This window comes from Perca fluviatilis, chromosome 22, assembly GCF_010015445.1.
Source record: "Perca fluviatilis chromosome 22, GENO_Pfluv_1.0, whole genome shotgun sequence".
In the NCBI taxonomy this organism is placed as follows: domain Eukaryota; kingdom Metazoa; phylum Chordata; class Actinopteri; order Perciformes; family Percidae; genus Perca; species Perca fluviatilis.
In genome coordinates, this window is record NC_053133.1 from 4,191,213 (window position 1) to 4,208,389 (window position 17,177).

Consider the following 17,177-nt stretch of genomic DNA (forward strand, 5'->3'; position numbering starts at 1 on the left):
TCAATTTGGAAATTGAATTTGGATTGTTTGGAGGACGTTTTATGCTCTAATCCCTTGATGTGTTTTATGCTTTTATTCATGCATTTATTATTACAATTTTAAGTCATTGTCTTTTATCTACAGTTGTATTTCTTGGCTGCATTTAATTTTTTTTCTAATTTGTAATTGCGTTTTCAGTTTTTACGTCTGTGAAGCACTTTGTATTACTTATTTTGAAAAGTGCTATATAAATAGGTTATTATATTATTATATCAGAGTTACTGACAAATAACTAATAATGACTAATAATAAAACTAATATCAGAGTTATTGACTAATAATGCCACAGGTTTGCACTCTTTGGTCTGTTATCCCCATACAACTCCAATGATTAAAATGTAGAATCTATTGTGACTTAACCCTTGTGTTGTCCTCCTAGATACAAATCCCAGAAATCAACCCCTTTTAGTCCCTTTTTCAGACACTCAACTCTTTCTTTTTCTGTCGGTTTTTCAAAGCTGTTGTGTCTGTTTTCTGTGCTTTTTTTCCTTTACCACCGGATTCACCGCTAACACCAAATAATTAGTTTGACACTTATTTTTGGAATTCATGACCAATAAACCTCATGTATATGAAATTATACCAATTTTTTTCAATTAAAACAAGCTGAAATTATGAATTATTTTGACTAATAGTTAAAATTCAAGGAACATACTGTATGTTGAGAGAATCACAGACTGGTATGTGTCAAACTTTAGTCAGGATACCGTTTTGAAATTATTTAATTTTTTCCCTCCAAATGCTATAAAATTGAATAAAACAACCCAAAATTAAAGCAGTGAACTTATCGTTAATTATACTCGGGAACCCTTCCGTGTCATTTTTGAGCATTCCTCTTGAAAGAAACCCAAATTTCTGATATAGAAACTTTGAAAATGGCTCAAATTAGACCCGAGGACAGCATGAGGCTGGATGTTCTGGTCAGGACACCACCTCACACAGACATCCTCTCTGCTGCAAGTCAAACAAAGACACAGATTGACTTGAAACTCTAATAGATATAGCAGCCCATACATGGAATACCATACCCACAGAACTAAGGCACATCGCATCCATCAAATCCTTCTCCAAATCCATAAAACATTGGTTATTGACTAATCAAATATGCTGCCTTAATACAGAATAATGTGTTTGTCTTTATACCTACAGTAGTGTCTCTGGGTGTCCTTCTGTGCTGTTGATGCATTCTAATGTGTGTCTATGCACTTTCACCTGTGTCTACTGTGTATGATACTTTTGTTATGTTTTTCGCATGCCATCAACCTGCCAGTTGTCTCGATCTGGAATACTGGTGGTGTCATTTTACTTGTCTATGCCTATGTATTTCTTGTTTTATGATTATTTGTTGTATTGTTGTAGCGTATCTATTGTTTTTAAGCCATCAACCTGCTAGGGACTGCAGATGAAAGTTAGGCTGTATGGCGAAATCTGGCACATTTACATGTTGGACTCTGTGCTCATGTTGATTAATAAAAAAAATCATAATTATCAGTCTTATGAGTAGTTGTTGCTTCCAAAATAAAATTAAATAAAAAAATGTGCAAAGAATACAGTTTAGGAACACGGCGTATACTTTCATCACTTGTTTTAACTCATGTTTTATTTGTCGTGTGTAACAAAGCCGTGACAAAGAGTTGAATAAAGCAAAAGTATAGTGCACCAGAATAGAACCAGTCCCCCAAAAAATCCACTTCTGTGGAAATGTAAGACTTAGCCTAAAATTCCATTTGCATAAGTCATGTTTGTGATGCATTTTCAAAATAAGGCTTTTCAGTAAAAAAAAAAAAGAAGAAGAAGAAGAAGAAGAAGAAGAAGAAGAAGAAGAAGAAGAAGAAGAAGAAGAGAGAAACAGCAGCAGCCCCCTTACTCTCACTGAGGGCCGAATAATGAGAGGAAAACCATATCACATCACATTTCAACGGCACATTCTTATATCGGCCCAACTGTGGCCAAACAAACACCAACAATGTTTGTACATTTCATTTGACAGTAGATTAAGTCGGAATAAATTCCAATTTATTTTAAATAGCTGCAGTGGGTATACTTATTTTGCTTTATGTAACTGTGAAGGAATCTTCTTATTTATATGGCAAGGCAAAATTATTACCACTAATATGTAAATCAGTCTAATGGCTGTCCAATTCCACTAACGTAGCCTACAGCCGGGAAGAATTCCAGCTTCCCATATAAAAACATATATTAGTTAGTTTATTTTTTTTCACTCAATACTTTTCATAAAATTAAAAGAAAAAAATCCATTGATTATTCTATAATGATTACATCATTATTAATAATGATGACAAATGCAGATTGCATAGTTCCCTGTGCCTTTCTTTTCTGTTATAGTAAAAATACCAGCGTCAACTAAACAACCAAACAGATCAAAACAATTCAAAAATGCTAAATATGGCTGCCATGTGCCCACCTGTGTGTCTGCGTGTGTATGTAGGCATATGCACGTGTGTGTGTGTCTGTGTGTGTGTGTCTGTGTATGTGTCTGTGTGTCTCTGTGTGTGTGCTTGTGTGTGTGTGTATGTGTGTGTGTGAGTCGGTGTGTGTGCTTGTGTGTATGTGTGTGTGTGTGGATGTGTGTGTGCATGTGCGTGTGTGTATGTGTGTGTGTGTGAGTGCGTGTGTGTATGTGTGTGTGTGTGTGTGTGTGTGCGTGTGCGTGTGTGTACGCGTTTTCCTTCCAAGGCCACAGCATTCCTCGTCGAAAGGCGCTGCTCCCCAGACAATTAGCCTTCAGTTTAGATGAATTTATCAATAAACTATCATTCATCAGATGGCTGCAGCCAAGCGGTAGGGCTGCACGATATGAGGAAAATATGTGATATGCGATAACGTTGCTGGACATCGCGATAACGCTATTACTTGCGATACATACAGTAAACAGATGTTAAAGTTTTCTCAGTTCGTCTTTCAGTATTCTGATAAAATACAACAAACTGCTTGTTGGATTAAATCAAATGAAAGGAAATAATTTCCGACTTTCTTTTATTGAACAAATTGAACGTTGAATTAATTATGGAAGGCAGCACAAAAAAAAAAAAAACGAAAGTTACATTTTAAAGTGCAGATTTCTGATAAAATTTTCTCGCAACTAACAAAAAAATCTCTGAGTGTCTTTGGCAATGTGTCGCAGCCTTTCACGATGTGTTTATTCTGCCGGTTGATATCACGATGATGATAAAAAAACAACGATATATTATGCAGCCCTACCATGTGGCCCCCCAAAATATCAGCGGGATGATATTGGGGTTTCCAATTTAATCAACATCTCTATATACATAGTTCCTTAATAAGTGAAAGGCTTGTTCAGTTCCTCCTGCGCCTGGTAGAACTGTCCCCGCAGGCGGACGTCATATGGGCCCAGGTCTGCGGAGGAGCCCTGGCTGACGGAGCAGTAGCGGAGGCCATAGTGACAGCTCCGGTAGTCCACCGGTTCCTCCCGTTTCAGGGAGAAAATTCCGTCGAAGTTGACGGCTGGGTTGAGGGTCCCTGCATCCAGAGGGCTGGAGCCGTCCGGAGAGGGACTGTCATACAGAGACTCGTAGGGCCCGCAGAAGGAGCCCAGGGGTCTGGCACTGTCCGCCGAGCTGCAGCCCACTGCCTCGACCCCGTGGTGGTGGTGGTAGGCTGGGTAGAGGGGGAAGGACTCCCCGCCTGGCTCCGAGATGAAGCTGCGGGGGTTGAGCTGCAGACAGCTGGCCACCAGGCTAGTGGTGGGCTGGGAGAGGCCCTTGCACAGAGTCTGGACGAACGTGAGCAGGTCCGGTCTCTTCCCGGTGTTTAGGATCTCGCTGAGGGCCCAGATGTAGTTCCTGGCCAGGCGCAGCGTCTCTATTTTGGACAGCTTCTGCGTCCTGGAGTGGCAGGGAACCACTTTCCTCAGGCGGTCCAGCGCGTTGTTCAGACTGTGCATACGGTTCCTTTCCCGCGCATTGGCCTCGATGCGCCGCAGCCGGACACGCTCCAGCCGGGCCTGACTCGCTTTCTTCGTATATGAACCCCTTCTTCTCTGACCACCGCCTTGTTCCTTTTCCTCTTCCTCCTCCTCCTCCTCCTCATCTCTGTCATCCCTCTCTCCGTTCTCTCTCCTGGACTCAAACGTGTCCTCCGGGGCTCTGCCAGGCTCTGGCTTAACTGATCTGACTAATTGGTTGGCGGCCCAGCCGGTCCGGAAGGGACTGCCGGTCTGGTTGGAGGGTGGCTCATCAAAAGGCAGAGTTAGCATTTTCTCCTGCAGGATGTTTGGGGGGGGGGGGTCAGAATTCTTTAAAAAGCCTTTATTGTCATTGCATATGAATACAACAAAATTAGTTGTGACACTTAAGTGATGCATTCAAACATAAAAACATAAAAACACACAACACAAAAGGACATCCAGTGGGATGACAAATACATAAATATTAACGTATTTCACCCTCTGAGGACAAAAGACGCAACCCGGCGAGTCAAAGCGATAATTGACAACACTCTATTAACACTCTCTATTTATTTGCTATTTTATTCATATATTTCGCTACTTTTGTGAACCCAAGACTTTTGTCAACTCATTTCAAGCACCAAAACAAGTGAGTGTGGGTTTGTTTTCACAAGAGATTTGAGAAATATTTCTGCTTTAGGGCCAAATTATCTCCTTACACATTGCTCTGGAACTATTTGGGGCGTCACTAGACTGAAAGCTGAGCTGCTGAACATTTTGATATGAAACACACGGGGATCAGGTTATATGCAAAAACCCTTAAAAGGAGAATTCAAGAAGATATCTATAAATGCCCTTAGACCTCAGAGGGTTGGATGCCAAATGGCAGCAGTAAAAATTACTTGTTTTTTTGTCTATTTAGTGTGCCGACAGCTGTAAGAGAAAAAATTGTCTCTGATTCTGTGGAATGAATATAAGATAGGCTTAACAAAACGCTGTATGCCTGACAGAGAGCAGACATAAGATCAGATACAACTTTATTGATCCCCAACAGGAAATTTGACCTGTTACATACCTATTATTGTAATTATTGTAAAAAATAAATAATAGATAAGCTTGTTCCCACATGCATTTTCAGAAACAACCTACAGTACGTACCTTCAACTAAGTGGCGAATGATCCCCATTATTCTTATCATTAGCTACATCGAAGTAGGAGTCAGAATGACGGGTCTACACTCTAAGAAATAAATCCGTAAAATAACAGAAAAAGTAATTAACAAAAACGGAAGTTATGTGACACAGCAGATCACCTAAAATACAGAACATTTTGTTAGGCCTATGTATAAAATGCTCTCATACCAAGCTGCTCAGTTAGTAATCTTCCGAAAAAGCACCAAAAAGGTCAGAAAAGAAACGGCACAAATGTCATAAAAAGTGCCACAAAAGGTCTTAAAAAAGCGACAAAATCTTCGAGAAAAAAATAAATAAAAAAAAGGTAGAAAAAAATAAATGCCAACGTGGACTCTCTTTAATTTCCCAAACTCTCTGCGGTCAACTAAATTTGTCGGAGCAATAATTATACAATTTGAACTGCGTAAAAGAAAAGAAAAATACAACTGTGAATCATGTTCTATTGACAATTTCTGTTAAAATATACAGACGTACAACTGTTAGTACACAGATATTTCTCAGGGTGTATATCTACATATCTAGGAGCATGCCTACAGTACATAACATAACAGAACATAACGTGATAACACTTGTTAAAAACAAGGCGACATAAAATTAAAAAAGACATGCAAAGGAAACCCCCAGGGGGGTCAGCATGTTGGGTTCCTTACAATTATTCAACAATACATAACGGGAAAAGACAAATACAAACAGACATATAGTCTGTGAAAACGGGACGGGAGAAAGGAATGATCAAATGAGGAGAGAAAAGAAAGTGTGAAGACCGACAAACAATGATTCTGGCACAAAACTGGGATAAATCATGAACCACGCGATGAGAGAACATAGAGTTGGAGAAAAAAAATACCATATAGCTATACGAACATAACAAGCCCACCTTCTTTTTAGCAGTATCCTATTATTCTTCTTCAATTAGACAAGTCAACCTGAGGCAATAATCTGACAGACTGTGGTCCATTTTAATGTGAATCTCCTTCTGTCAGTGGACCGATGAGCTTCTCACCCAGTTTTGGTGTTACATTCCAGAGAGCATCCAGACACTCAGACAGGCTTTCAGCAGCAAACATCGGCCCCTCCTCCTCATCCTCCCTCCTTCCTCTCCTCTCCTGTCTCTCTTATGTCTCTCCTCTCCTCTTTAATGTCTCTCTCCTGTCTTTCCTCTCCTCTCTTCTGTCTCTCCTCTGTCTCTCTTCTTCTTCCAGCAGGAAAGACATTGATGCCATCTGCTGCTGACGACGTCAGCAGGCAGGTTAACTCTCCAGGCATGCTCTCTCTCTCTCTCTCTCTCTCTCTCGCTCTCTGGCTCGGTGTCTCTCGCCCTCTCTCTCTCCCTAGCTACTCATCTCTCTCTCTCTCCCTCCTTCCACATTTCTTTCCCAGTGCTCCCAGTCTGGAGGGATTCAGTGCCAGTCTGCTCAGGGGGGACTGATTGGAGTTTCTAGATGGAAGTCTGAAGCAGTTGTCATGATGCAGCTCATAGTTTGACAAAAATAATGGAGAGCACACCATAGAGACAGAGTGCATGACATCATACTCTGAAAGCCATGCCCACCGGGGGGACAACTCTCCGCTCTCCGTTGACTTGGATTGCGTGAAGGTTTCCTCCTCGTCAATTCCGTCTGCTAGCAAACAACAGAAAAATGCCTAAAAGCTGCTGTGTGGTGATATTCACTACCAACAGGGTAAACATAATCCCATAATTGCTGCCTGCCCGAAAAACTGAGCTTTTATGAAAACAAAAGTGGATATAGATGTGAGGAATCAGCAGAGAGAATGGAGAGACTGTGGGATCCTGACTCTAAAGCTAACATTATGTCCCACGTTACGTTTGCAGCAAGCATTTTGTTACCAAGTCAAACCATCCAAATGCATAGGCGTAATTTACAGCAGGGATGGGGGTTACACCTAGCCTCATGAGACCGTCCTGATCTCGGAAGCTCCAGTTTTCCACTCGCAGATCAGTCTGGCATCTTGAGATAGAAAAAATTTGGAGCCGTTCGCCAAACGACCGACCAATCAGCGTTGGTTTTGAGGCGGGTTTAGGTGTGACGCAACGAGAAGCGTCTATCACCAACATAGGTGGTGATAGACAGATGGTTTATCCAATCAGCTAACCAGTATTTTCAGACAGCGGTAGCCCTAATTCTGTTAGCCGCTCGCTAATGCTTTTTTCTCTTGGATCCTTCTTTTGGAATATGGACCGGGAACCTGAAATGGTGCCTTTTATTCATAAATTCTCGTGACACAAACGGCAAATATCCTTTACCGACATGTTGCTTGCTTGCTAAACTAACGAGCTTTGCCTGCAGCAGCAAGGGTAGCCTGGTTTGTGGTTGTATTTTCGTTGATCTGATTGGTTGATTTGGCCCATCTATCACCAACATAGGTGGTGATAGACAGATGGTTCATCCAATCAGCTAACCAGTATTTTCGCCCCTTCCCAAAAGTTCTCCAACGGTAAGTTCCCAGATGGATATGCCGAGCAAATGCGAGTCCGGTTAGGTTACCCCCGCAATAATCAAAACTGGCCAGTGCAACCCTCTCAAACATTAAATAACAATGACCTTTACATAAATGAAGACATGTGCACCATGACTTGATGCAGAAAAAGCACAAATTCTTGCAGAAAGAATTCACCAGAATGGAGAAAATGAAGTGTTTGATATGCTACAAATTTCAAGTTTGCTCAAAAGTGGAGATCTGACCCCCAATGTTGAACCCAAAGTTACACCCTTGTCCAAATGTTAGTTTTAGAAGAACTATCCGTCTGTAAGTTAAGCTAACATGCAACGTTTTACATAGCCTATAACCTTGACGTTCCATTTCCAGGATTGCTCCGGTGCCGCCGGAAAATCTGCCGGATTTCACTCATTTCGGCTGGATATCCGTTGCCTTGGGCTTCCTTTGTGTTGGCGTTCTAAACTCCGGTGGATTTCTGCGGACTATAGTTAACTGCTCCTCAGATCTCTGCAGGGTAAATCCAGACAGCTAGCTAGACTATCTGTCCAGTCTGAGTTTTCTGTTGCACGACTGAAACTACTTTTGAACGTACACCAAAACAAGTTCCTTCCCGAGCCTATGTTGCAGCCCATGACGATTCTGATTGGTTTAAAGAAATGCCAATAAACCAGAGCCTGTTTTCCTCCCATCTCCGAATGCTGTGTGGACTAGCCAGACTCTCCTTCAGCACTCTTTTGAGGAGGATCTGGCAAAGCGAGACTACGTTCGGACATAACGTTAGTTTAGTGTCAGGATCCTAAACTCTTCCTAACTAAATCTTACAGCAATTTGTTAGGTTAAAAAAATTCATAAAAACAGAATGTTTCACAATAAAAGCTTCCAAGTGGTTTCAAGGGTATAATCCTGCTTTCCATGGTAGGGGTTAGATGTGAAGTATCTGCAGGGAAGTTATGATGATGGTAGCTTAACATTAGCAAAGAGCAGCATAGAGGCGTGATGTTTGAATCCCTTATTTTTTTACATCAGGGCTAAATCTTGTTTTGCTGAACAATTTCTGTAAGGCTTGAGGCCACAGGCGATTTTAACCCCTTTCTAAATCTTGACCCTGGCACCCTTAAAAATTAATTGCAAAAAAAAAGTCTGTCTGAGTTCTCCTCTAGGAATATCTCAGCATCATGAAACTAAACCCAGAAATTAAAAACGCCGAAATTACTCAGAAAAACATTCAGAGCCATTTTCAGAAAATAGTGCTTGTCAGCCATTAGTCAAAATCACATAAATCTCTAATTTTCAAAAGTTATTGACACTGCATTTTGGAAATTTTTCCTTTTCCATAGATGAATACGACCTCTAATGCCCCCTTTGTAGTAATGGCCCTGTGGCTCAGCATTAAAGGAAGTTCTCTCAGAATTGTTGGTGTCTTTTTATTTACATAATTCAGCGTTTCCCCTACAAAGATGCTCCAAAATGATGTTAAAATGTCAGCACAGTAGAATAGCGTTTAAAAAAATGATGTTAAAAGGGTTCCAGGCACCCCTAAAGCTCTGATCCTAGAATCGCCCCTGCATGAGGCCAATTTTGGAATTTTATTTGTAAATCCACTTTCCAGAAAACACCTCTGGATGGGTGTTACTAATATAGAAACGCACCGATGACCAGCAAACAGCAGACACAGTGAACACAACCACTCCCAATGAGAACAGACGCATAGTTAACTTCCATGTCCTTTATCCACATAACGCTTCGCATCCATTCAGACAGAGCTCCAGAACCCCCACTAACACTGACTCTCCCCCCCCCCCCCCCCCCCCCCACATCCCTAGTCAATACACTTTGCACTAACCTCCACTAACCGTCATCCTGGACTTCCTGCCCATTGCGTATACTTTATATTCTTTGCAATCTTGCACTCAACCCATTCAGCCTTTTTTCTTATGTATGTATTTTTCTTATACTTTGCGTGTATACATTTGTTTATTTTATATTCATGTTTAATAAGTTTTTTTTTTGTTTGTTTATGTATGCACCTTTCACCAAGGCAAGTTCTCATTTAAGTGTACTTATTGTTTCAACAAAACCTTTTCTGATTCTGATTCTGCTGTGTGCACCCCGCCTCCCTGGATGCCTATCTTGGGTTTCTGGTTTTCTCTCTGGGTCTTTCCAGTACACACACACACACACACACACACACACACACACACACACACACACACACACACACACACACACACACATACACTACACACAGGCACACCAACATCTAAACTCAAACTCCCTATCTCAAAGTAATTACTGCAGTAATTGCGGTAATGAATTCATTTCTCTGTAAATTAGTCATCTGGTGCTTTTTGGGACAATACATCGTCGTGCAGTAGATAGAACTTAAAGAGGAGTCACCATCCCATTCTGACATAACGAATTGAACACACACATCCACATGCAGGCTAATCCCAAAATAGCAGGTGAAAAAAAGTACCGTTGACACTGCTCACAGCGTTTTTTAGCGGTTCACACAGACTGACTTCATTATCACATTCACTGCTCTTAACAACAAAGCGATGGGAGGCCAGTCTGTAAATGAAGCTAGTGGAGTTCACACCCTATTTTAGATTCCTCAAAGTAGCCACCCTTTGCTTTTTTGATAGCGCTGCAAACCCTTGGTGTTCTCTCAATGAGCTTCATGAGGTAGTCACCTGAAATGGTTTTCACTTCACAGGTGTGCCTTGTCAGGGTTAATTAGTGGAATTTTTTCCCTTATTAATGGGGTTGGGACCATCAGTTGTGTTGTGCAGAAGTCAGGTTGATACACAGCCGACAGCCCTATTGGACAACTGTTAGAATTCATATTATGGCAAGAACCAATCAGCTAAGTAAAGAGAAACGAGTGGCCATCACTACTTTAACAAATGAAGGTCAGTCAGTCTGGAAAATTGCGAAAACTTTGAATGTGTCCCAAGTGCAGTCGCAAAAACCATCAAGCGCTACAACGAAACTGTAATGGAAGACCAAGAGTCACCTCTGCTTCTGAGGATAAGTTCATCCGAGTCACCAGCCTCAGAAATCGCAAGTTAACAGCAGCTCAGATTAGAGACCAGATGAATGCCACACAGAGTTCTAGCAGCAGACACATCTCTGGAACAACTGTTAAGAGGAGACTGCACGAATCAGGCCTTCATGGTCAAATAGCTGCTAGGAAACCACCGCTACGGAGAGGCAACAAGCAGAAGAGATTTGTTTGGGCCAAGGAATGGACATTAGACCACTGGAAATCTGTGCTTTGGTCTGATGAGTCCAAATTTGAGATCTTTGGTTCCAACTGCCGTGTCTTTGTGCGACGCAGAAAAGGTGAACGGATGGACCAGCATGGCTACCACAGCATCCTGCAGTGACATGCCATCCCATCCGGTTTGCGTTTAGTTGGACCATCATTTATTTTTCAACAGGTCAATGACACCAAACACACCTCCAGGCTGTGTAAGGGCTATTTGACCAAGAAGGAGAGTGATGGAGTGCTGCGCCAGATGACCTGGCCTCCACAGTCACCGGACCTGAACCCAATCGAGATGGTTTGGGGTGAGCTGGACCGCAGAGTGAAGGCAAAAGGGCCAACAAGTGCTAAGCATCTCTGGGAACTCCTTCAAGACTGTTGGAAAACCATTTCAGGTGACTACCTCTTGAAGCTCATCAAGAGAATGCCAAGAGTGTGCAAAGCAGTAATCAGAGCAAAGGGTGACTACTTTGAAGAAACTAGAATATAAGACATGTTTTCAATTATTTCACACTTTTTTGTTAAGTACATAATTCCACATGTGTTCATTCATAGTTCTGATGCCTTCAGTGAGAATCTACAATGTAAATAGTCATGAAAATAAACATCCCTATAAAGTAACTGCTTTGCATAGTCTCGCATTGCCAGACCTTACTCCATGGAAAAGGTAAAGGTCTCGCTACATCACACATACATTCTTGGATAGGAGAAAAAAAAACGCATTTCTAAACCAATCACAATCGCTCTTACCAGTGTATCTCCGTGTGTACTTTGTCCGCAGCAATCCCATCAATTGGCCCCAAAACGTCCCAGTTAAAGAGGAAATGCCCTAAACATATTCTTTGTAAATGACTACAATTATTCCCCGAAAGAACCAAGCAGGCCTGCCTTGTTGCACGATACATTTTCTTTTTTTTGTTGCATTTTCAGCCCGTAGCTTGCTCGCTCAAAGTTTGTTTCTGTTTCCCGTAGGGAAGGGATTTTGAGAACAGCAACACACAGAGAGTGGGAGGTGAGGGACATCAAGGCTTTATCCTGCACATGTACTTCCTTTGATCCAGACAACTCATTGCATAGTTTCAGCATTTACCTATTCCAGTATTATTTGTACTGCACACTCCTGCACTTCTTACATTGCAACACTAAATGGGACAAATGGACAAAATAAATATGGGTTACTACGTTATGACACGCTAACACAACGACACAACGACACGTGGACTGGATCAAGCCGTGATTATTGGACAACCCGCTTTACCTCCTGAATCAGAGCTGCCTCCCCGCCCCCCACTTGTGCCATGCATATCCACATGCAGGTGACGCTTATATGAGATGTGCAGCAGGGAATCAACAGATGCTATTATGATGGCGGATAATAGGCAGAGGAGAAACTGATCCTCTCATGCGTGAAGTGAAAGCGCTCGAGCAGATCATATCATAAAACTATTTCACATTGTAATATTTTTATTTGTAATCTTCTGCATGTGTGTGCTGCTGCACGTCCCTGTGTGTGTGTGTGTAACAAGCATAGTGTGTGCGCGTGCTATGCATGAGCCTAGGAGAATTTTACTAGTGCGCTGTTAAAATAACAATGAAATGCTGCGCTATTGACTTTAGACCAAGTTTTTGTTGGCGCGATCACTTTCCGCTGCATTAAGATAGCAATATGTCCAGAATGCACCTGAACACACCTCCCTGTAAGACCAGAATGCACCTGAACAGACCTCACTGTAAGACCAGCACGCCCATGGGCGCACAGATGGGCACAGGTGCATTTGCTATTTAAAACGCCGCGGGCGCTGGACGGGAAACTGACAACTGCGTCGGTCTTAAACTAGCAAATACACTTTGCGTTGGTCTTTCCGCTGCGCTGTGCCGGGTGCAAGATAGGACCCTCAGAGTTATCGTTTGCCTGTGTAAAAGTATGAGCCAGGGTGGAGTTAGGTGAGGTTATGTGGACCCCAGCTGAGGAACTCGTGCAATCATGTACCATCAAATCCCTGTTCCGAGGCCAACCTAATTGTCAACATTTTTACATCCCCCCTCTTGAACCCGGCCATCATACAACGGGAGGCACAGTGTCAAGTATTGCTCTGGCTGGATTCCTGCTCTTTAGATTAAAATGCAATAACTGCTCAAACAGCACCAACCCCCACCATGTTGAAAATAATGAGTGTATAAAGAGCAATGCAATCACCTCTGAACACACAAACACACACACACACACACACACACACACACACACACACACACACACACACACACACTTGCTATTCTTGTTATGTCTTTGCAAAGCACCTCTATTTTGAGTGCTGTATAAGTGAATGATAAGCGTTATAATTAAATCCTGCTCACTGAAACATCTCTCTCCATCTTCCAGGGGGATGATGATTCTTTGGTCTTATTAAAAGTCTTGTGTTCTAATAGAGCTGTTAAATGATCCATGTGACACTGAGGAGCTCGTTGGTGTGGCTTGCTGCCGCTTTTGGAGTGATGGCTGCTGAGAGGCCAGTCCGCGTGCGAGAAAAACTTGGAACAAAAAAAAAAATACATAATTGGTGGGGGGTGTAGGGGTCCTCGCCCAAGAGATTCCCTCCGCTTCCCCACCGCAGGAAGACTTCTTTGCCGAGGGAACATATGACAGCCCTGGGAGACAGACAACTTGGTCAGCAATCTCCCTGTGTCCGACCCCCCCGGCAGAGGGGACGTAGGCTCTGTGGGCAGGAGGACGAAGGCTGTTTTGTTTTTTGTATCCTAGCAACAGTTGGCATAACCGGTTTCTCGTTTTGAATGTACACCAATATGCACACCAAAACGTAAGATATCGTACGAAACTAGTAGACCACTGGTCACGTGACGCCAGCTACAGTTGCTAGCTGTTTTAACCTGCTACAGAGCTTCGTGACGCCGCTACAGATGTGGAATGCTTACGAATTATAGTGCTTAACTTTTCGTAGCTTTTTGAACGTATGGTTCATGAGAACAGGCAGACAGGCATAGGCGTAGGTTTCTGGTGGTGTGCGACGGACATGCCCCATTCAATTGCATGTGTGTGTACCCCCCCCCCCCAATAAAAACATTAAAAGGTAACAAGCCCTTTTTTTCAACCTGGACCTTATTTTTCTATGTTTTTGTGTCTAAGTGACTGATGGGAACAACAATCTTTGATATTGGTCCATTTTCAAAGTTTCTTATATCGGAAATATGGGTTTCTTTCAACAAAAATGCCCCAAAATAACTTGGATGCATGCATGTACTTTGTATGCAACCCATACAACAATTTTCGCAGATAAAATGAATCATTACCTCCATTGAATTTTGGTTGTTTTATTCAGTTTCAAAGCATTTGAAAAAGAAATGTTTTAAATGGTTTTAAAACAGCATCCTGACTAAATGTTGACATGAACCAGTCTGTGATTCACAGACTGTTACTATTAACTGTTAGTCAATATCATTTTATATACTCAAAAATGTGGTATGTCATTTAAATCAAGTTAATTGACCATTAATAAAAAAAGAAAAAAAAAACGTTTGATAAAAGAGCCAAAAAAGTTCATTTTCAATTTTGTCCCCGGAAGGAAAACAAGTTCACGGTCGATGGGAAGACAACACAAGGGTTAAGATAGATCTCTGCAGTCAGCAGCGGGGAAACAAGCTACAATTTACCAATAGGACAATTGTGCAGCTTGTATTTACCTTCACAAAAGTGCTTGTTTTACTACTGAAAGGCTCATATTAATATTCTAAGTGCCTGACAACATTATAGAAAGGATCCCTAAAGAGGTAGACCTTTAAAACCTCTTAAGACCTTTGTGTTTAACCAGAAACAGCTCTGAGGTCGCTAGCGCTAAACCCACCAGACTCCATTTATAAAAAAAAAAAACTTGTATAGAGCCAACATATTTTCACATCTAAATCTGTAAACTATGTGTTTATTTCAACCAAAACTAGAGTTGTAATGGTTAGAAAAGTGGAAAGACGACCCAAAACGGCTTTTTATAATTTTCTTTGAATGAAGTCTATTTTACGATGCTAAAATTGCTGATATTTACATGGAGTCTGGTGGGTTTAGTGAACACAATTTCACGGATGTTTTTATGTTTAAAAAAAGGATGTTACTCTTTAACAGAAAGGTCGACCTCCTTAGAAATCCTTTCCATAATGTTTTCCATAACTTAGAATATTAATCTGAGTCTGTCAGTGGCAAAACAGGCACTTTTGTGAAGGTAAATACAAGCTGCACATTTGTCCTATTAACTTAAATAGTAGCTTGTTTCTCCGCTGCCGACTGCAGCGATCTCGCTTAATACTGGACTAATGTCAAAGATTGTTGTTCCCATCAGTCACTTAAACACAAAATCATAGGAAGATAGGGTCCAGGTTGAAAAGAATGGTAGTTACCCTTTAAAGTTGAAAAAAACTTTGAAAAATATTGTACTGTATCAGTAGCCTAACGTATTTATTGTTTTTGGTTTTTTTATGATTACTTTTCCCTTTCTCTCTCTCATTTCTTTATTTTCAGCCCTCATTTAATTGTTCCTTTCTTCTGTCCCTTTTTTCATAGACTGTTTTATATTTTTTTAGTTTTTATAATTATGCTACCTTTTGTTTAATTATTTTAGGAAACCCAACATGCCAAGCCCCTTGAGGGTTTTCAGGTCTTTTTTACTTTATTTTTCGTAAATGTAACACTGTTGTTGTTTTACATCTGCTTAATAAAATCACAGTATCCTAAACCCAATTTTAATGAATATTTTATTTTGGAAACAAATAAAAATGTTTCTTTTTTTCAATTGAACAACCAAATGGTGTCCATGGTGTCTCTTTGTTGTTCTCTGTTCTGATTGGTTGGCCACCAGCACAGCCTTCTTAAGCCCCAGATGATCCAAAAGGCCCATCTGGCCGCCTGCTCAGGGTGCTGATTAGTCATGGACTCGGTCCCCTGCGCCCTGCCCACTCCCCTACTGACTCCCATAGGTGTCATGCCACCCACATGCAAGCTGTGCATATGGCAGCCTTCTCTGAGAAGAAATGTGAAGCAATGTGAAGCAGAGATGAAGTTCACAGACTTTCTGTCCTTTATCAAGTCAGAGTGGCTGATGGGAGTGTGTGAGTACTAGCATGCAGGCACACCCTTGATTTATTAAGCCTCCTGTTGTCCTCGGGTCAAATTTGACCCATTTTTTAAAAGTTCTTTTAACAACAGTTAAAAAAAAAAAAAACTGAATGGTTCCCTACAACGCTCTTCACAAGTAAAATAATTCATCAGTTCAATACTTTTATTGAATTTGGCTGTTTTATTCAATATTATAGCATTTGAGGAATTTTTGAAAAAATTGGCAAATGTCAGAAAAAAGCTTCAAAAACGTGGGGAAAAAAACACAAAAACGTCCAGAGGCGCAAATGAAATCGACTAAAACATCGGGAAGAAGTGACAAAAAACTTGGATAAAAGTGACAGAAATGTCGAAAAAGACGACCAAAACGTTATTAAAAAGTAAAAATTTAAAATTTCGACCCAGCTGACCAAAAAGTTGCTCGGTCGACGGGAAGTCAACACTAGGGTTAAGGTCGTGTCCTTTCATTTTAAGCTTTTACACTGTAAAAAAGTAGCCTGGATCTGCCATAACCAATCGCTAACGTTTGGTCATAACGTCAGCTTAGCATCGCTAGCGTTCGCCGTAGCCAACTCCTTCACCACTAACGGAGTGAGCTGCAAAATCAAACTGTTCCCGAACCCCGTGGGGAGGAGTGCCACAACATCATGGCCACCAACAAAACTCAGCAAAGACTGTTTTTGTTCAGGCTTTAGCTTCTGGATATTCGGCAGCGTTGCCACAACGGACCAAATGGCTTCGCTCGCATCCTTCTAGATCACGACCTCAACGTCATCGTTCTCAGCCACTCCCTCTGTTCGCTGATTGGACCGGTAAAGATTGGCTGGAGAAAACTATACCGCAAACCCAGACGGAGTACTGAAGGAAAATGAAAATTGAGCCAAAGTATGTAGGAGGGCGGAGCCAGGCGAACAATCACCGACACTTATAATAAAACAATATCAAAGGAGCTTGAAAGTTGGTGGGACACAAATGGGATTTTGAAAAGTGTGTGTGTGTTTGTGTGTGTGTGGGGTGAAATTATGCCATAGTGCGTGTGTGCCATCCTGAGCTAACTGTATGACTGACCAGTACATACTCTGTTCTTATTTAGATAAGAAATGGGCCAATGGCAGCGTACAAAGATAAAAGAATCTCCCGCTCATCTTTCTACACACACAAATGCAGAGTTGAG

General features: G+C 41.5%; 1 protein-coding gene across 1 annotated transcript; it reads right to left on the reverse strand.

Annotated features, from left to right (window-relative positions):
• Positions 1-2,632: 2,632 nt before the first annotated feature.
• neurod6a (neuronal differentiation 6a) lies at positions 2,633-6,257 on the reverse strand. The gene is made up of 2 exons (XM_039789747.1): positions 6,037-6,257; positions 2,633-4,281 (listed from the first exon to the last, which is right to left on the reverse strand). The coding sequence occupies exon 2, from the start codon at positions 4,273-4,275 to the stop codon at positions 3,337-3,339; it is 939 nt and encodes a 312-aa protein (XP_039645681.1). The 5' UTR covers positions 4,276-4,281; positions 6,037-6,257; the 3' UTR covers positions 2,633-3,336.
• Between the last annotated feature and the right edge of the window lie 10,920 nt (positions 6,258-17,177).

Bases quoted from the DNA above. Each gene is read 5' to 3' on its own strand.
- neurod6a (XM_039789747.1), bottom strand. From the start codon at position 4,275: ATGCTAACTCTGCCTTTTGATGAGCCACCCTCCAACCAGACCGGCAGT.